The sequence below is a fragment of the Oratosquilla oratoria genome, chromosome 4 (genome assembly GCF_046742065.1).
Source record: "Oratosquilla oratoria isolate Oo_2021 chromosome 4, ASM4674206v1, whole genome shotgun sequence".
In the NCBI taxonomy this organism is placed as follows: Eukaryota; Metazoa; Arthropoda; class Malacostraca; order Stomatopoda; family Squillidae; genus Oratosquilla; species Oratosquilla oratoria.
The window spans coordinates 76,136,987-76,153,002 of record NC_134780.1 but is presented as its reverse complement, the minus strand read 5'-3'; the positions used below and the strand labels follow the sequence as shown (position 1 = coordinate 76,153,002).

Below are 16,016 nucleotides of genomic sequence, written 5' to 3'. Positions count from 1 at the left end.
GGGCGACATCAGGTCACAGTCGCCAAGGGTCACTGTTTCTACTACTTATATAGGGCGACATTAAGTCAATTTGTTGGATTACATTTTACCTGATATTATCTTACTAATTTCTTGACAAATGAAATTATCAAGTTTGTACAAGCCTTGTACAAACTTGATAATTTCATTTGTCAAGAAATTAGTAAGATAATATCAGGTAAAATGTACATACATACATACACATGAGTGAACATGAGGGGACGTCCTAGGATGAGGTGGATGGATGGGGTGAAGGGGGCTTTGGGGAAGAGGGGAATGTCTGTTGAGGAAGGAAGGGAGAGGACAGAAGACAGAGGTGAGTGGAGAATGGTTGTATATGGATGATGTTGTGACTGCATGAGGAGGAATGGGCAGGGGGTGGGGGGTGGGGTAGTATGTGTGAGTAATTTTTGACGCAGCCCGAAGGGATTTCTCCCCGTCCACTCCTTATATGCAAAGGGGGACGGAGAGGGGGGGTCGCCGATTAAATGAAGCGGCCTTGCTGTGGATGTACTGTGTCTTGCAACACTGCTTCTGACCCAGGGCGGTGGGCAGGGTGCAGGGATGACCCGTCATCCAGGAGGTGCTCAGATGAGAGGAAGGGTGGGAGGGGTGTGGAGTGTATTTAGGGATGAAATGGGTGGGAGTGTTTTTATGCCTTTCCCTTTTTGGCTACCTCCCTTGGAAGGGGGAAAAAGCCTTGGTATATGTATGTATGTAGGTAAAATGTAATCCAACAAATTGACTTAATGTCGCCCTATATAAGTAGTAGAAACAGTGACCCTTGGCGACTGTGACCTGATGTCGCCCGACCATCGTAAGATAATTGACAATGACCTTCCGCTCTCTTTGGCGACTGTGACCTGATGTTGCCTGACCATCGTAAGATAATTGACAATGACCTTCCGCTCTCTTTGGCGACTGTGACCTGATGTCGCCCGACCATCGTAAGATAATTGACAATGACCTTCCGCTCTCTTTGGCGACTGTGACCTGATGTCGCCCGACCATCGTAAGATAATTGACAATGACCTTCCGCTCTCTTTGGCGACTGTGACCTGATGTCGCCCGACCATCGTAAGATAATTGACAATGACCTTCCGCTCTCTTTGGCGACTGTGACCTGATGTCGCCCGACCATCGTAAGATAATTGACAATGACCTTCCGCTCTCTAGGGGGTAATTGGTCGGTACGCTTATTCAAACTGTCCTGGTTCCTTTGTATCATGTATATATTGTCTATGTATTCCTATCACTATGTACTTGTTGCACTGAAGATGTAATATACGAAAGCGCTCTGCTTCGTTAGTTTTTTTTCCAAGTGGTCTACTTTGCATATATATATATATATATATATATATATATATGTATGTATAAAACTACCTCAAGTATCCAACAAATCCATCCCAAAACACATACAACATACACACACAGATCACAAAAAAAAAATTCCACTTTGTCAACAAAACCAATACTTCATTAAGCACCCCTGGACACAGTAGGACAGAACAGTACCAACATAAAAATGGCCTGGAACTAGCCACCAAAGAGCCAGGTTGCAATCACCACACAGAAGCCAGAGAACACATTATCTTACATTGGCCATACAGTCACTTCACATAGCTTGACAAAACCTCTAGAATGAACAATAATCTATGGGCCCTGACTGGACTCCTCTAGGTAGCAGGGTACCAGCAAGAAAGATCTGAAGCAATATAGTGGATTGATTGCATCTACTGATGCTCAAATTCACTTTAATAGTCATACATTTCTTTTACTCAAGTTGTAATTCTTCATTACTAAATGCCTCCCTCTCTCAAGATATCTGCCATCTAAACAATGAAATTTCACTTAATTATGTTGTTTACAAAGACACTATACCACTACATCACTTACCTTCAAAGCCAGCACTGGGAAAGTTTGTTTTGAAACCTGAATTTTCTTCTGTATTTTCTACACCTTTGCTCTGCCCAAATGCTGAAGAAAAATCAGCTTTAAAGGCATCATTTGGGGTTGCCGAGGTTTCGGCAGCAAAGGCTTTGGAAAAATCTGCATCAAATGCAGAATCACTTTGCGACGAGCTTCCAAAGTCTGCCCAGCTCGCACCGGCTGACGTGTCTGATGCAAGAGCAGATTCCCAAGGGTTGACTTCTGTAACTGGAGGAGTTGGAGCTGGATCTGACGATTGACCACCACTGCTCCGCTTATCAAACACAGCTGCCCAATCTGTGAAAGTCATCTCAACTATGCATCAACCATACATACATCAACAACATAAGGCATATTCAATTGACTGTTATTGCTTTAATCAATCAGGCAACCACAGAACCATCACTGACACAATCTACAGATAATTGAATATACTTCTATATCCAATTATCTGTTACTCTATAACTTTAACTATAGGGACCGACAATGGGTACCTGAAAGTGACTTAATATGGGGTATTGGCTGCATGAGCTTACATATACAGCCAATACTGAACTTTAGTGATACCTTCTCATTGGGAAGTACATGAGAATTATAGGTACACTGTTCTGTGTAAGGGCCCTAAAACCCACTACCCTACCACATCACACAAACACAGCCAACTAAGCACAACATAAAAACAACCCCACGAATGTATTCAAACACATACAATAGCTTTCCACAAGTATTCTACAATACATCCATACAAAAATATACAGGTCACAAATCAACCATTTCACAAGACTGTTGAAGTCTTCTCTAAACCTTCCCAGAAATCAAATCAGTAGAGCAAAAATGGCAATTACACAACTACGTTCAAATTGCTATCCCACATTAAAACAGTCCCAACACAGAATTGCAGTGGAAACAGGCAACTATTGCTTCAGATGCAACCACCATACAGAAAACACAAAGCACCATACAGTGCACTATCCTACACACGCTCTTTCCAGACAGTTACGTATCTTTTCATCAAATGACTTCTGGGCTGACTCAGTGGCCGTGGCTGATCTCCTGGGGTCACAGGTCTCCATGTCAGAATCAGGGCAGTGGATTGACGGAAACCCAAGAACCAATGTCATGATGCATTCTTTAATGAATACAGGCTAATCTCCATTTAAAGAAGATTAGTGAATTTTTTTTTTTTTCTGCTATCCTCCTTAAACCTCTCTTTTGCCATCTCTTCAGTGTGACATTGTCTCCCAAGGAACTACATATTCACAACTAGTCTCCATTCACATCTAATCTCTTTCCCTCTCCCTTTACCTATTTGATAAAACTCCTTGAGCACCTTATACCCCTTTCATCCCATCCATATATTTAACTCTTGGTATTCCCCCTCAAGTTTCCATCCATCCACCCACACTAAAAGGCCTTTTCCCCTTATAAGAGGCTGGTTGAATCAAAGCATACACCCAGCCTATATCCAACCCCCAAACACCCACACAAACACCCCCACCCACAAAAAAAAAAAAGATAAAATAAATGAATAAATGAATAAAAGATTATAAATAAAACAAAATAGCAACACCTTCCCCTGCTACACTGCTCTGGTCAGAGACAATGCAGCAAGACACTGCCTGGTTCAAAGGCAATGCAGTAAGGCACAGGTCTTCTACAGTTGGGCCCAACAGACAGAACTAGTTTACCTCCACTGCTTTATCATATAGAAACCGCCATCATCCACTCAAAACAAGTACTGAAGCAGATAAAAAGAAATACCCTTCATTCTACTTCAACACTTTTCATCCATTCATTCCTAGCTTTTGCATTCTTCCCTGCTTGACAGATATTCCTTACGTGTCTAAAGCCATTCATCCCCTAAGTCTTCCTCCAAAGCTCATTGAACCCACTTCTGCATTCCACATTCTTCACTACTCTTCCCTTATTCATTGTCTCCATAAGTCCAAACCATCGCAGCACTCTGTCATCTTTTATTCCATCCAACTACTACTCTCCTACCCTCATTCCGTCTCACTTTCACATTTCTCACGGTCTATCCATCCTTGTGTCACATATTGCTCACACTTCACCGCCTAAAACCCATTCAGATTTCTCTCTGTATCCACTCTCCCTTGCCCCATACATTCCATAGTGTTGTAGGTATAATCACTCCATGTAACTCCGTAGCATTCATCCTCAAATACCTATTCTCATAACACTTTTAATACCCAAGTAAGTCCCATAAGAATGCAAGTTCTTCCATGTCAGTAACAGTGCCAACATCAATTTAGTCTCACCATCCACTTGATCAACTTCCATCTTATCGTCTGATGTACGCAGGCTATTGAACTCGTCTTCTTCCTCCTCGTCTGAACTCGAATGAGATTCCTCCTCCTTTTTACTGAATGAAGAATGAAAGGCTCCAGTTAGACAATTAAATCCCCATTTACAAAGGATTACAAAGGATTAAAAAGGCAGAGCATGCCGACAGGAGACGTTTTGGTCCATATCTAGGTCGGATGCGAAAAAAAAAATAATATTGATAAATAAATGAATAAATAAAAAATACAATAATGTAAATAATAAATAAAATACATATATAAATGCATAGGTATAGTTAAAAAATAAACAAATATAATAACAGATGGTTCTAATGAAAGGCCTATTAGGAAATCTTCCTTGTTAAAAATATCTAACTTGGGGTAAAGTTTTAAAGAACCTTTGCCTCACAAAAGTTAAAAAAAATCATCACAAAATATGTGGCAACTGAATTTCTCAAGTGATATTACTGGATCTAAACAAGACATAATGCCTTCTCTTTTGAAAACTCACTTCTCTGTCTCATTATCACTGAATGTTATCTCTCTTTCTTTATCACCCCAAACTTCATCTAAAGTTTGCCACCGTTCAGTACAGAGTTGTTCAAAGAGGTCATCTGATGGACTACCAGTTCCACCGACATTCCCACCAGGCATTCTATCATCATCTGTTGCATTCTTGACACCAAGAGCTTGTGTTGAAAGGCGCTGAAGAGGACCACTGTAAGACCAGATCCATACAATGCAAATATGATATAACATCGAAAATTGCAATTATGTACCAGGATTTGGTATATCTTTGAAATAATCACAAACTGTGTGGTACAAGAAGTGAAAACAGGATTTACATGCTTCCCACTTAGTACTATGTCTAAGTACACTAGGAGAAGTGTCACAATTCTAAAATGTCATCCCTTTCTCACCTAAGATTGTCCTCTTGATCTTTGAACTCGTCATCTGTGTACCTGAAATCAGCCATGACATCCATGTCCATGTCCTTAAAGCCCTGAAATACAACATAAAATTCAACTTCCATTTATTCTGGAAATGGCCTTATTTAAAATCAGTTACATGTATAGAGTAGAATCCAAATAAATAGCACTTCTGTTCAAAGTATTCCATTATTGCATTTTTCCCTTCGATCTCCCACCCCTAATCTGTCCTGCAAATGTACACAACTACGGTGTTTTGTTTCAGAAAAGAATTCTTTTCTAGCTTTCAAGCTCATGGATACACGCAGTGCAAAAAATTAAAGCATGACATTATAGTGCTTGAAAGTGTGTTAGACATAAATACCTTAGGTCATCACTATTAAGACATCAAAGATAGTAGGATCTGCCTGCCACCCGAGAGGTATTACAATCCAAGAGCAAAGCAACTGAGAGGAGCCAGTTTGCTATATTACAACCATTAAACGGTCAAAAACCTATTAGTAACTAAGAACAAATGTAAAGAATGTGACCTGATTCAACAGAATTTCATCAGCTTCATCAAATATAACCACTTAATTGTTGAATAACAATTCCTCCACAACTAATTCTACCTTGCAAGGCTCACAGTAAACAAGAAAATTCAGCACATTTCTTAACGTCATTTAATAAGTTTGCACAAAAAACTATGAATAACTTTCAATAATGGTACATAACTGTTCACCAGCTAAGTAATTATACGCTGGTCCCTCCACAAATGCACAAGTTTCTAAATACATCTTCAATTTATGGTAGAATAATAATTGATGGAATGCTCGCTGGCAGAACAGGTTAGAGCGTCACTATTTGGGCACAAAGTTGATTTGGAGGCGTATTGTGGCTGCCTACCAGTGAGCGAGTTCATCGTAAGGGTATACTGCATTAACTTCTGTTTCAAAATCCCCTCCACAAAAAGGCACTATCCTAGTCTTCTCCAAGATAAGAAGTATGTGACATTAAACCACATCATAATAATTGCCTGAGTTTCCCTGACTGGAAATTCACAGCCCCACATTGACTCGTAACAATTCCTGGGTCCTCACATAGATCTCTCCGAGAAGAAAATTTGGACTCCTCTGTGCTGCACTGGTGTGAGACAGTTTCTGTTATTGGTTTACAGAAGTAGGAAGAGAGGAACAATTACAGATCAACTTTTGAAGTTTGGGGCCACACCTGGCAACTAATTTTAAGCTTCCACATTAAACAGCATCTTACTTTCCATGTCAAAATACCATGATGTAATTTTCTAATGAGAAACTGAGACCCAGAGTAACAGATTATTTGACTGACTAGAAACAGTACACGAGTGACCCTTGCAAGCTTTTGGTAATGAAAGGTCATGATCCATCTTCCTAATTCAATCTTCCAATTTGTCTCAAAGTATGCAAACAATTAACTAATGATCTTCAATTCAAGAAGTGCCAAATGATTAGAATCTACTATATACACATAAACATGATAGTTCAAACTAAATGCATAATCTACTAAATTATTTAAATCTAAATGTGCTTAACATTATCTCAAACTGTATATATCAATTTTAATATCCAAAGAAAATTAAGTGATTCAATTTCATTAAGGACATAGAATGTTCAAACTAAGAATAACACTGTCTCATGTTTTGGAAAATTATATAATAGCAAAATTTCTGCAAGCTCTAACATAACAAATCATCCTGACATAAATTTAGGAAATAGTCAAAACAGGATTACAAGAATCAACAGATAGCTACACTCTAAATACATAAAGGCCACATCTAACTACATTTGTTAGTTGAAATTACCAAAAGAGAAGAAAAAATGTGAAGAAAGAAGAGGAAAGGTCATAAAAAAAATTGTACTAAAAGCCTTGGGGAGCAGAAGCATGACAAAAAGCAAAAAAAATGTATGATCATTAAGAAATCCCCATGGAGTGATGTGATGAATGGGAGGTGGGTCACTGATACCAGTGGCCCTGTCTTAATCCATACAGGTCTCAACATAATACTACTTGAAATAATTTAATCAGCTCAGGAGCATAGTTCATTACAACACTACCACCTCCCTCTGAGAGACTTTCATGAGGAACAGACTGGGTGGTAGGACAATGGGAAGATGCAAGTGAAAATAAACTTAAGTATGAAAAATCTAATATAATTGCCATCATGGATGTACAGTAAGAGAGAGATAACATATTTCATGTTGTGAGAAAACAATCCCATAAGTAATAGAAAAGACCATATGTAAAAGTGAAAAATGTTAAAGGTGTCTACAAATTTATACACGACCAAAAGGTTGTGTAACTATGGGTATAAGGGTGTAATCAAAATTCCTATAGTATTGGCTGCATGTAACATATACAGTCAATACAACATTATATACAGTATATGTATATATACATACATACATATATGTATGTATATATAAAACATGTACATATATAAAAAGACCATCGCCACAAACAGATGACATTTCGAAAGCCCAAGTTATCCTCTTGGTATAAACAGAAATGGCTCATTCACCTTTGTGATGTTGTAGGTGCCAAAAGGTACTCTAGCAACAGAAGCCACGGGACTGTGTGCCCCCAGAGCTGTTCTCACATGTCCCCCCAGCGTTCTACACGTTTCTCCTTCTCTTTCCTCCTCATCTCCTACTTCCTCTCTGGTGCCCGAACCATCATCATCGTACCCCAGCGCCTCCTCAAAGTCATCATTGCTCGAAGCACTAAAAAAGCCTAGGCACTAACAAACAATCAAGGGTCAGCATCCAGAGCAATACAATGGGCAGTGAGTCATCTGAAAGCAAGCATTCAAAACCAGCCCACTGTTAGGCAATGCATATACACTAACATGGGAGGCTGTCTAGGAGCATGGTTGTATACACTGGTGAAACAGCTGTCCATGGTTAGCTCAAAGGGTCAAACCATGTCATTTAAAGGGAGCACTGAGCCATTTTTTTTTTCTCTACAAAATGTTACCAAACAAATACAAGGTGAGACACATACCAAGGAGAAACATGAACTTGTACAGGCTTGGTGAGAACCAGAAGCCCAGCAAGGATTTGGAAATGACTAACATTATATTCTGACACTGAATGTGAAGAATAGCTATGAGCATAAAAGTAATATGTTTGTAAAGACTTCTTTATGTTCTGATGACACTAGGTATTTTGGAAGAGAAGGAGAAGGAGAAGGAGAAGGAGGAGGAGGAGGAGGAGGAAAAAATTTGAAGAACAAGAAAAAGAAGAAGTTCACTGTGTTGTACTAGTGTGTATCTGTTTCTGTCACTGGCTGATTGGAGTCAGATGCAATAAAAGGAGAGACAGGAGCTAAGTGAGAGAGAGAGAGAGAGAGAGAGAGAGAGAGAGAGAGAGAGAGAGAGAGAGATACAAGGGAGAGAGAAGAGAGATACAAGGGAGAGAGAAGAGAGATACAAGGGAGACGTGTGTGTGTGTGTGTGTGTATATATGTATATATATACATATATACATACATATATACATATATATACACACATATATATATATATACATATATAATATATATATATATATATATATATACATATATATATATATATATACATATATAATATATATATATATACATATATAATATATATATACATACATATATATATATACATACATATATATACATATATACAGTGGCCGCGAAAAGTTTGGGCGCAAAATTATAGGCGCCCAAACTTTCCCCTAAACTCAAAACATGCGAAAAATACAACTTTCCACCCAAACTTTTCGCTATTTTTCAATGCTAGCATTTGTACCCGTATTTAGCCGAGACAATACACACTATTTGGCAACTCTGTTTAGGCGCACTCGATGTCACATGGAGTCAGTTTCTAAACATCTCTCACGGAGAGTAGTCTTTTTTTTGCGGTGGTCTCTGTTTTTGTGCCCCCCGATCCCCCCAAAGGGAAGTGGTAAAGAGCTGGAAAGAGACACAGTTGTTACAATCATAACCCTCTATAAGGAGGGTTATAAGCGTAAAGATATTGCTACTCTTGTGGGAATTGGAGTGCGTCAAGTACAAAAGTGGACCAAGAAATTTCGAGACGAAGGAAGTGACATCCTTCATACTCCAAAGCATCGCTCTGGTCGGCCAAGGAAGATATCAAATCGTACTTCTACAGTTCTAACTGCCTCCTACGGTTATTAGGAGGCAGTTAGAACCGTAGAAGTACGATTTGATATCTTCCTTGGCCGACCAGAGCGATGCTTTGGAGTAGGAATGATGTCACTTCCTTCGTCTCGAAATTTCTTGGTCCACTTTTGCACTTGACGCACTCCAATTCCCACATGAGTAGCAATATCTTTACACTTATAACCCTCCTTATAGAGGGTTATGATTGTAACAACTGTCTCTTTCCAGCTCTTTACCACTTTCCATTACGGAGATCTCAAGGCACAAAAACAGAGACCACCGCAAAAAAAAGACTACTCTCCGTGAGAGATGTTTAGAAACTGACTCCATGTGACATTGAGTGCGCCTAAACAGAGTTGCCAAATAGTGTGTACTGTCTCAGCTAAATACAGGTACAAAAGCTAGCATTGAAAAATAGCGAAAAGTTTGGGTGGAAAGTTGTATTTATCGCATGTTTTGAGTTTAGGGGAAAGTTGGGGCGCCTATAATTTTGCGCCCAAACTTTTCGCGGCCACTGTATATACATACATACATATATACATATATATATATATACATACATACATACATATATACATATATATATACATACATATATACATATATATATATATATACATACATATATACATATATATATATATATATACATACATATATACATATATATACATACATACATATATATATATATATATATATATATTCACAATAAAGTAATGTCGTGGCACATTAGTAAAATAAACTTTTTATCCCACAGTCGGAAAAAGGAGACACTAACGTCGAACGTTCTGTATATTTCGATCACCAACTGTGACCCTCTTCAGCAGAATGAATACATAGTGGAAGGCATATACATATATACAAAAAATGTGAGGTGGGAAAAGGAACAAGCTCAGGTTACGTGACCAACGCTCTGCAGGTCGCGTGGGATTTTGTGACCTTGGAGTAAATGAGGTAGCACTTGGTTGACTGCTGAGGTAGTAATGAAGTCAGGTGACCACTGACCATTTGATATGTTGAAATTAGGGAAATATTTTATCAGTGAAGACTCGATTATTTTCCTTCTGAAGCTACATTTTGATTTATAAATTATTTCAGCATCATCCATATGCATGCGGTGATCTTTATTTGCAATGTGCTGAAATACCGCGGAACTTTCTTGACCATAAGAATTCTGTAAAATATGGTCAAGAAAGTTCCGCGGTATTTCAGCACATTGCAAATAAAATTACCGCATGCATTGGGATGCTGCTGAAATAATTTATAAATCAAAATGTAGCTTCAGAAGGAAAATAATCGAGTCTTCCCTGATAAAATATTTCCCTAATTTCAACATATCAATTGGTCAGTGGTCACCTGACTGCATTACTACCTCAGCAGTCAACCAAGTGCTACCTCATTTACTCCAATGTCACAAAATCCCACATAACCCGCGGAGTGTCGGTCACGTAACCTGAGCTTGTTCCTTTTCCCACCTCACATTTTTTGTATATATGTATATGCCTTCCCCTATGTATTCATTCTGCTGAAGAGGGTCACAGTTGGTGATCGAAATATACAGAACGTTCGACGTTAGTGTCTCCTTTTTCCGACTGTGGGATAAAAAGTTTATATATATATTGGGCTGGGGCCAGTGTCAGGTCTCTGGAGTTGCACCTCTAGGTGGATGTGAGGGCACTGATAAAATCTGAAGATGGCAAAAAGATGACTCTTTTATGTTCTATTTTTGGGGTCACTAAATGCAGGTACCCTCAGCTTTTTCCCATGACTAAATGGCTCAACCTATAACTTGATTTACAAACAAGTATTACAAAAATGTCACGGACATTCAGTTGCTTTTAACAACCTCTGTGTTCTACCTAGTTACAGTGTGTAATGAAACTATAAAGATACATGGGATCAAATGTCAATGATCATTTTGAAAAATAGTTCTACCAACCTAGTATCTCTTCAACCTTGCTGGCAGATATACATGGCTCTTATCAACTGTCCTTTTGTTTGCTTTACTGTAATCTTTCTTATCTTAATACATTCAGTGAATGAATCAGCTGGCTCATGGATAGCTATCTAAAAATATCTTGTCTTTTTTTTGACATTCTTTCTGAAGGTAATTCTAGTCATTTCATTTCCATTAGCTTTCCTCCTTTTCATATTTTTCATTTAGCTCATACATGAAATAATGGTCAGCATGCTCCGGCAGATTTTGTAATAATCTAGCTCCACACACGAATTATATAATCTGTATAAATTCCATAATTTCTAAATTGATTCTTTCTGAAGGCAATTCTAGTCATTTCATTCTCATCATCTTCCTTCCTTTTCATTATTTTTTTATTTAAATCATATTTGAAAAAGGTCAGAATGCTCCTGCAGATTCTGCAATACTCTAGCTCCTCACATAAATCATATTACCTGTTAACAACTTTTAACTAAAGTTGGAAATATCATATGGAAAATGCAAACTCAAGTATTTGATTTAACATATATAAATATGGGATCCAGACTTCCATGGGGTTTAAGAAGCCTGCCATCATTCTACGGTGGTAGAAAAGGTCAAGAAAAAAACAGTGAAGATCCCTGAAAGACAATACTGGAGGGAAACAAGTAAGTAAAGGTGCTAACAATCATCAGCATAACTCATAAAACCATAGTCTTAATCTCTACACCAAGATGTTTCTAAAACTTGTAGCATACTTATACTCCTGTGGCTTGCTATCAATGTAATGTCATTTCATGAAATATTTTCACAATCTAAGCAAGTATTGGATGATTACATGTGCATAGTTTGGCTACAATCCTCATATTAATATTAAAATTGGATCCCCCAAGCACTACACCACTGCTACAGTGCAAGCAGTAGGATATGGCAAAGAAGGGGAGCTGGGCGGGTAGTACAGGCAAGGTTATCAGCTCAATGCAAAGACCCTTCCCAGGTAGGAAAAGCTTTGAGGTAGCATGACAGCAAACCAAAAAGAGGAGCAATGCTGATGGTATGACTGAAGAACTGAAGTTTGCAATGTAACTCTGGGCTTGACTACTTTTAGGGTTTTCTTAGAAGTATGTCTAAACAATACTCCATTCATACAATTTAAAAAAGCCATTAAAGCATAACTACAGGTCTAGCAAAACAAAAAGTCACTTCACACAAGTATTTGCTTCTTCACTAACAAACTAAACAAAAATTTCAGGACTGCACGTCATGTAATGAAACCTCGAAATTTACCAGTCCCTCGTATAAACCCTTCTAAATCAAGCCCAGTTTCCTTTGCCATTAATATAAAAAAGGGGCATCCATCAGTAATGTAGGGCAGCATACAGAGAGAGAAACTGGGTAAGAAACATGAAGAGCATGTGGCCACCTGTTTGAGTAGGGCATAACCATAGGTGCTGCATCCCTCACCGAAGGGTGCAAACTCAAGCACATGACATAGTGGAAGGTAGAAGGTTAATGTTACTGCTGACCTGCTTGGCATTGGCATGATCAAAGGTTTGAAGTCTATAGTGTGAGTCATCATCCGAGTCATCCTCCGAATCGACCCGAAGCAAACCTGCCTCCTGCCGTGGACACAAGTAATCACACACATGCACATACTCGACACAAGCCAACACAATGGGAGCAACTTAAGCACACACGTTAAGAAATTAAGCCATTTGCAAAAATATTAACGAGAGGTTGAAAATCAAGTTTAATACTAACTTCCATACTGCTCAAGTTTTCAATTTCACGTAATTACACCATTATCTGTTACTAACAGAAATATATTAATTTTCTAAATGAAATCAAAAGTCATACTTATAACATGTACACCCTAATTCACTTTCTGTAACATGCTCTTCCTGATTTTTGCAAAATGTCTTAACTTCCAAATCAGGTGCAAGAAATGAAAAAGAATTCCAGTCTGCAGGAATCCTTATGGTGACATCCAAAGAGCAATGCACCATCAAGCTTGAAAAATACAACACACAGCAATGAAGTCTCTTAACCCAGTATAAATAAATATATATAATTATAATTACAATTAGGTAAACATGCACACATTTTTTCTTCATCCATGTGGATCTCCCTATATAGATGGTTGCCAACTCAACCACATACAGAGGTTATTCACCTCCAATGGTCAAACTCATAAAGGAGGAGAACACAAGTACTCTTCTTAAAAGGAAAAGATGTATGGATAAAACTTTTCTTGCATAGTTCCCCTCTATACTTCTCCTTTGCAACTTCCATTCTGCTTCCTCCCTCGTTCCCTCCCTTTCTCTTCATCCACATCTCCCTCCTTCCTCTTATAAATACATCTCATTCAATGGTTCCAGTCATGGAACACTGTATCTCCTTCTTCCATGATTATTTAATTTCTTTTCCAACAATTCTTCCACTCCAAGGACTTCCTTTTCTCCTTTCCATACTTGCTTCATGTTTTTTATTAGTCTAATCCCTTCCATTCCCTTCGTGTACCCACACTACCTCATCAGTCTCCTGTTTATTTTCTCTAATTTCTTCTCTAAGTATACCTTTTCATTTACTCTATTGTTCAATACCTTTACTTTAATCACACAGCCTATTGTGGTCATCATTACCTTCTGCAAAGCTGATCCTAAAATACACAACCATCTTCCATACAACAGCTTAGACTTCACACTTTCAACTATGCCTCGCTACAATTCCTCCACATTCCTGTCTGCTTTCTTTTATGGTCATCTTAAATATCTAATAACAACCAAGATGAACAGATCCATGAAGTGGTATGTTCATGGGAAAACGATGGTGGGCGGAAGAGGACATGAAATAAAATGAGGATGAGGGTCAGGGAAGGAGAGGTAAGAAAAGTTTTATCCTTATGTTTGAGTTTCTTCTTTTGACAAGGGCCAAGAAAATTTCCCAACCACCCCACAGTACTTAGCTGACTGAATAAATATGCCTGTGTTAATGAGCTTCAAATAGGGATATCCACTACGGATAAAATAAAAACAATAGTAATATAAATAATAATATATTAATTAAGAAATAAAACAAAGATTAATGAGTGTTTGAGTGTATGTGTGCGTGAGATTCGCCATGGTCTTCAACTGTGCTGAAGTCACGAGCAACAGCTATTAGGCTCTGGGCAAGAGTTCAGAGCTTATATAATGACCAATCTACAGGGAATATACATCCACTCACACATCCACACACCATCTCAAGGGGTACGGTAATGACTTTTGGTGTTAGTGAAACTTTTAAGCTGGGTACAGGACCCAAACTGGGACTTCCTGCATGAGAAGTCAAGACACTAGCTATTACACCAGCAAGTCATGTGTATGTGTGTGTGTGCATGGACAAGTGTACATGACCACATATTTATCTAACCTAACTGTATTTATCTAACCTAACTGTATAACAAGATAAGAGGGAGGGAAGAGAGTGGAGGGGAGTGGAATATGTTAGGGATGGAATGGGTGGGAGTGGTTTTTATGCCATAGTTTTTTGGCTACCTCCCCTATAAGGGGAAAAAGCCTTTGGTGTATGTATGTAACTGTATTCACCTTATTGTAGTGCACATCAGTGAAGATATACTTGTAGGATCCTGTTTACTTTTCTCTACCTAATTCTAATTGTTTATGGTTTTAGATTACAATATGTATTCTATTAGGCTATTCTAAGAGATTGTGCATCTGTACAGAAAATTTTTGATTGAGTGTGTGTGATTCACCATGGTCTTGGTCTTGGATCACATGTTGGACTTGTAATTAACAGCTATTTCCCTCCTGGAAGAGAGCTCAGAGCTCATATATGACCAATCTATGGATAATGCTGTGACCTTACACACACACCCTAACTACCTGCCCACGAGAGTTGGAGTAATGACTCGCAGTGCAATGATATTGAAATAACCCTGAGCAGGATTTGAACCCGGATCACTGTAGTGGCCACCGGGAACTCTACCATTGCACAATCGAGTTGTGTGTGTGTGTGTGTGTGTGTGTGTGTGTGTGTATTTACCTAGTTGTATTTCATGGGAAGAGAGCATGAGTGTGTGTGTGTGTGTGTGCACGCACACATACATGTGGTAGAAGGATTATTAAACTAATAAAATCTGTTTTAAGCACAGATACTTTGGACAAGTAAAATGTGCATCCATGATATTCTAGCAGTGATTGCCAACATGCCAGCAATGTACATGTTAAAAGGGGCTTACATTGAAATATCAAAAGTGGCTCTTAGCTCATGCTAATTCTGTGATAATCTGGGAGACATATCCATCACTGCTATACTCCCTTCCTATCTACTTAATCATATGCCTTCTTCAAGCCTACAAAACGCAGGTATAACTACTTCCCTTTTTCACGTTTTCTCAATGAGCTTTTTCCCAGTGAATTACCTGATCTGATCTAAACTTTTTCCTTCATGAAAACTACTCCTTTCCTAACACCTCCTCTGTTTCTTCTATAATCCTTTGTAGTATAATGCATCTGCCATAAATCTTACCTGGAAGGCTTAGAAGGATCTCAGGCTATTAATATGAACTTGCAATTATTACCCTTACCAACTGGTACTATGGAGGCTTTCTTCTAGTCATTGGGTACTCTCCTCTTGTAACATACATTAAACCCTTACTAATGACTCATAAAATCCATTAGTTCAAAATTTATCTGTATGTTATAAAAATAGTCTGTA

At 38.4% G+C, this 16,016-nt stretch overlaps 1 protein-coding gene across 13 annotated transcripts in view; it reads right to left on the bottom strand.

The window, feature by feature from the left end:
* The window catches only part of fmt (phosphatase 6 regulatory subunit 1-like protein fmt), a 61,474-nt gene that overhangs the window by 12,575 nt on the left and 32,883 nt on the right, over positions 1-16,016 (bottom strand). For 8 of the 13 annotated variants that reach the window (XM_076184356.1, XM_076184357.1, XM_076184358.1 and 5 more), the window contains exons 14-19: positions 12,824-12,916; positions 7,716-7,934; positions 5,171-5,253; positions 4,762-4,968; positions 4,227-4,330; positions 1,915-2,244 (exon numbers count right to left, since the gene is read on the bottom strand). In XM_076184356.1, the coding sequence (XP_076040471.1) occupies positions 1,915-2,244; positions 4,227-4,330; positions 4,762-4,968; positions 5,171-5,253; positions 7,716-7,934; positions 12,824-12,916 (1,036 nt within the window). The remainder of the gene's footprint in view (positions 1-1,914; positions 2,245-4,226; positions 4,331-4,761; positions 4,969-5,170; positions 5,254-7,715; positions 7,935-12,823; positions 12,917-16,016) is intronic. The other 5 variants (XM_076184363.1, XM_076184364.1, XM_076184361.1 and 2 more) reach the window with 4 other exon arrangements.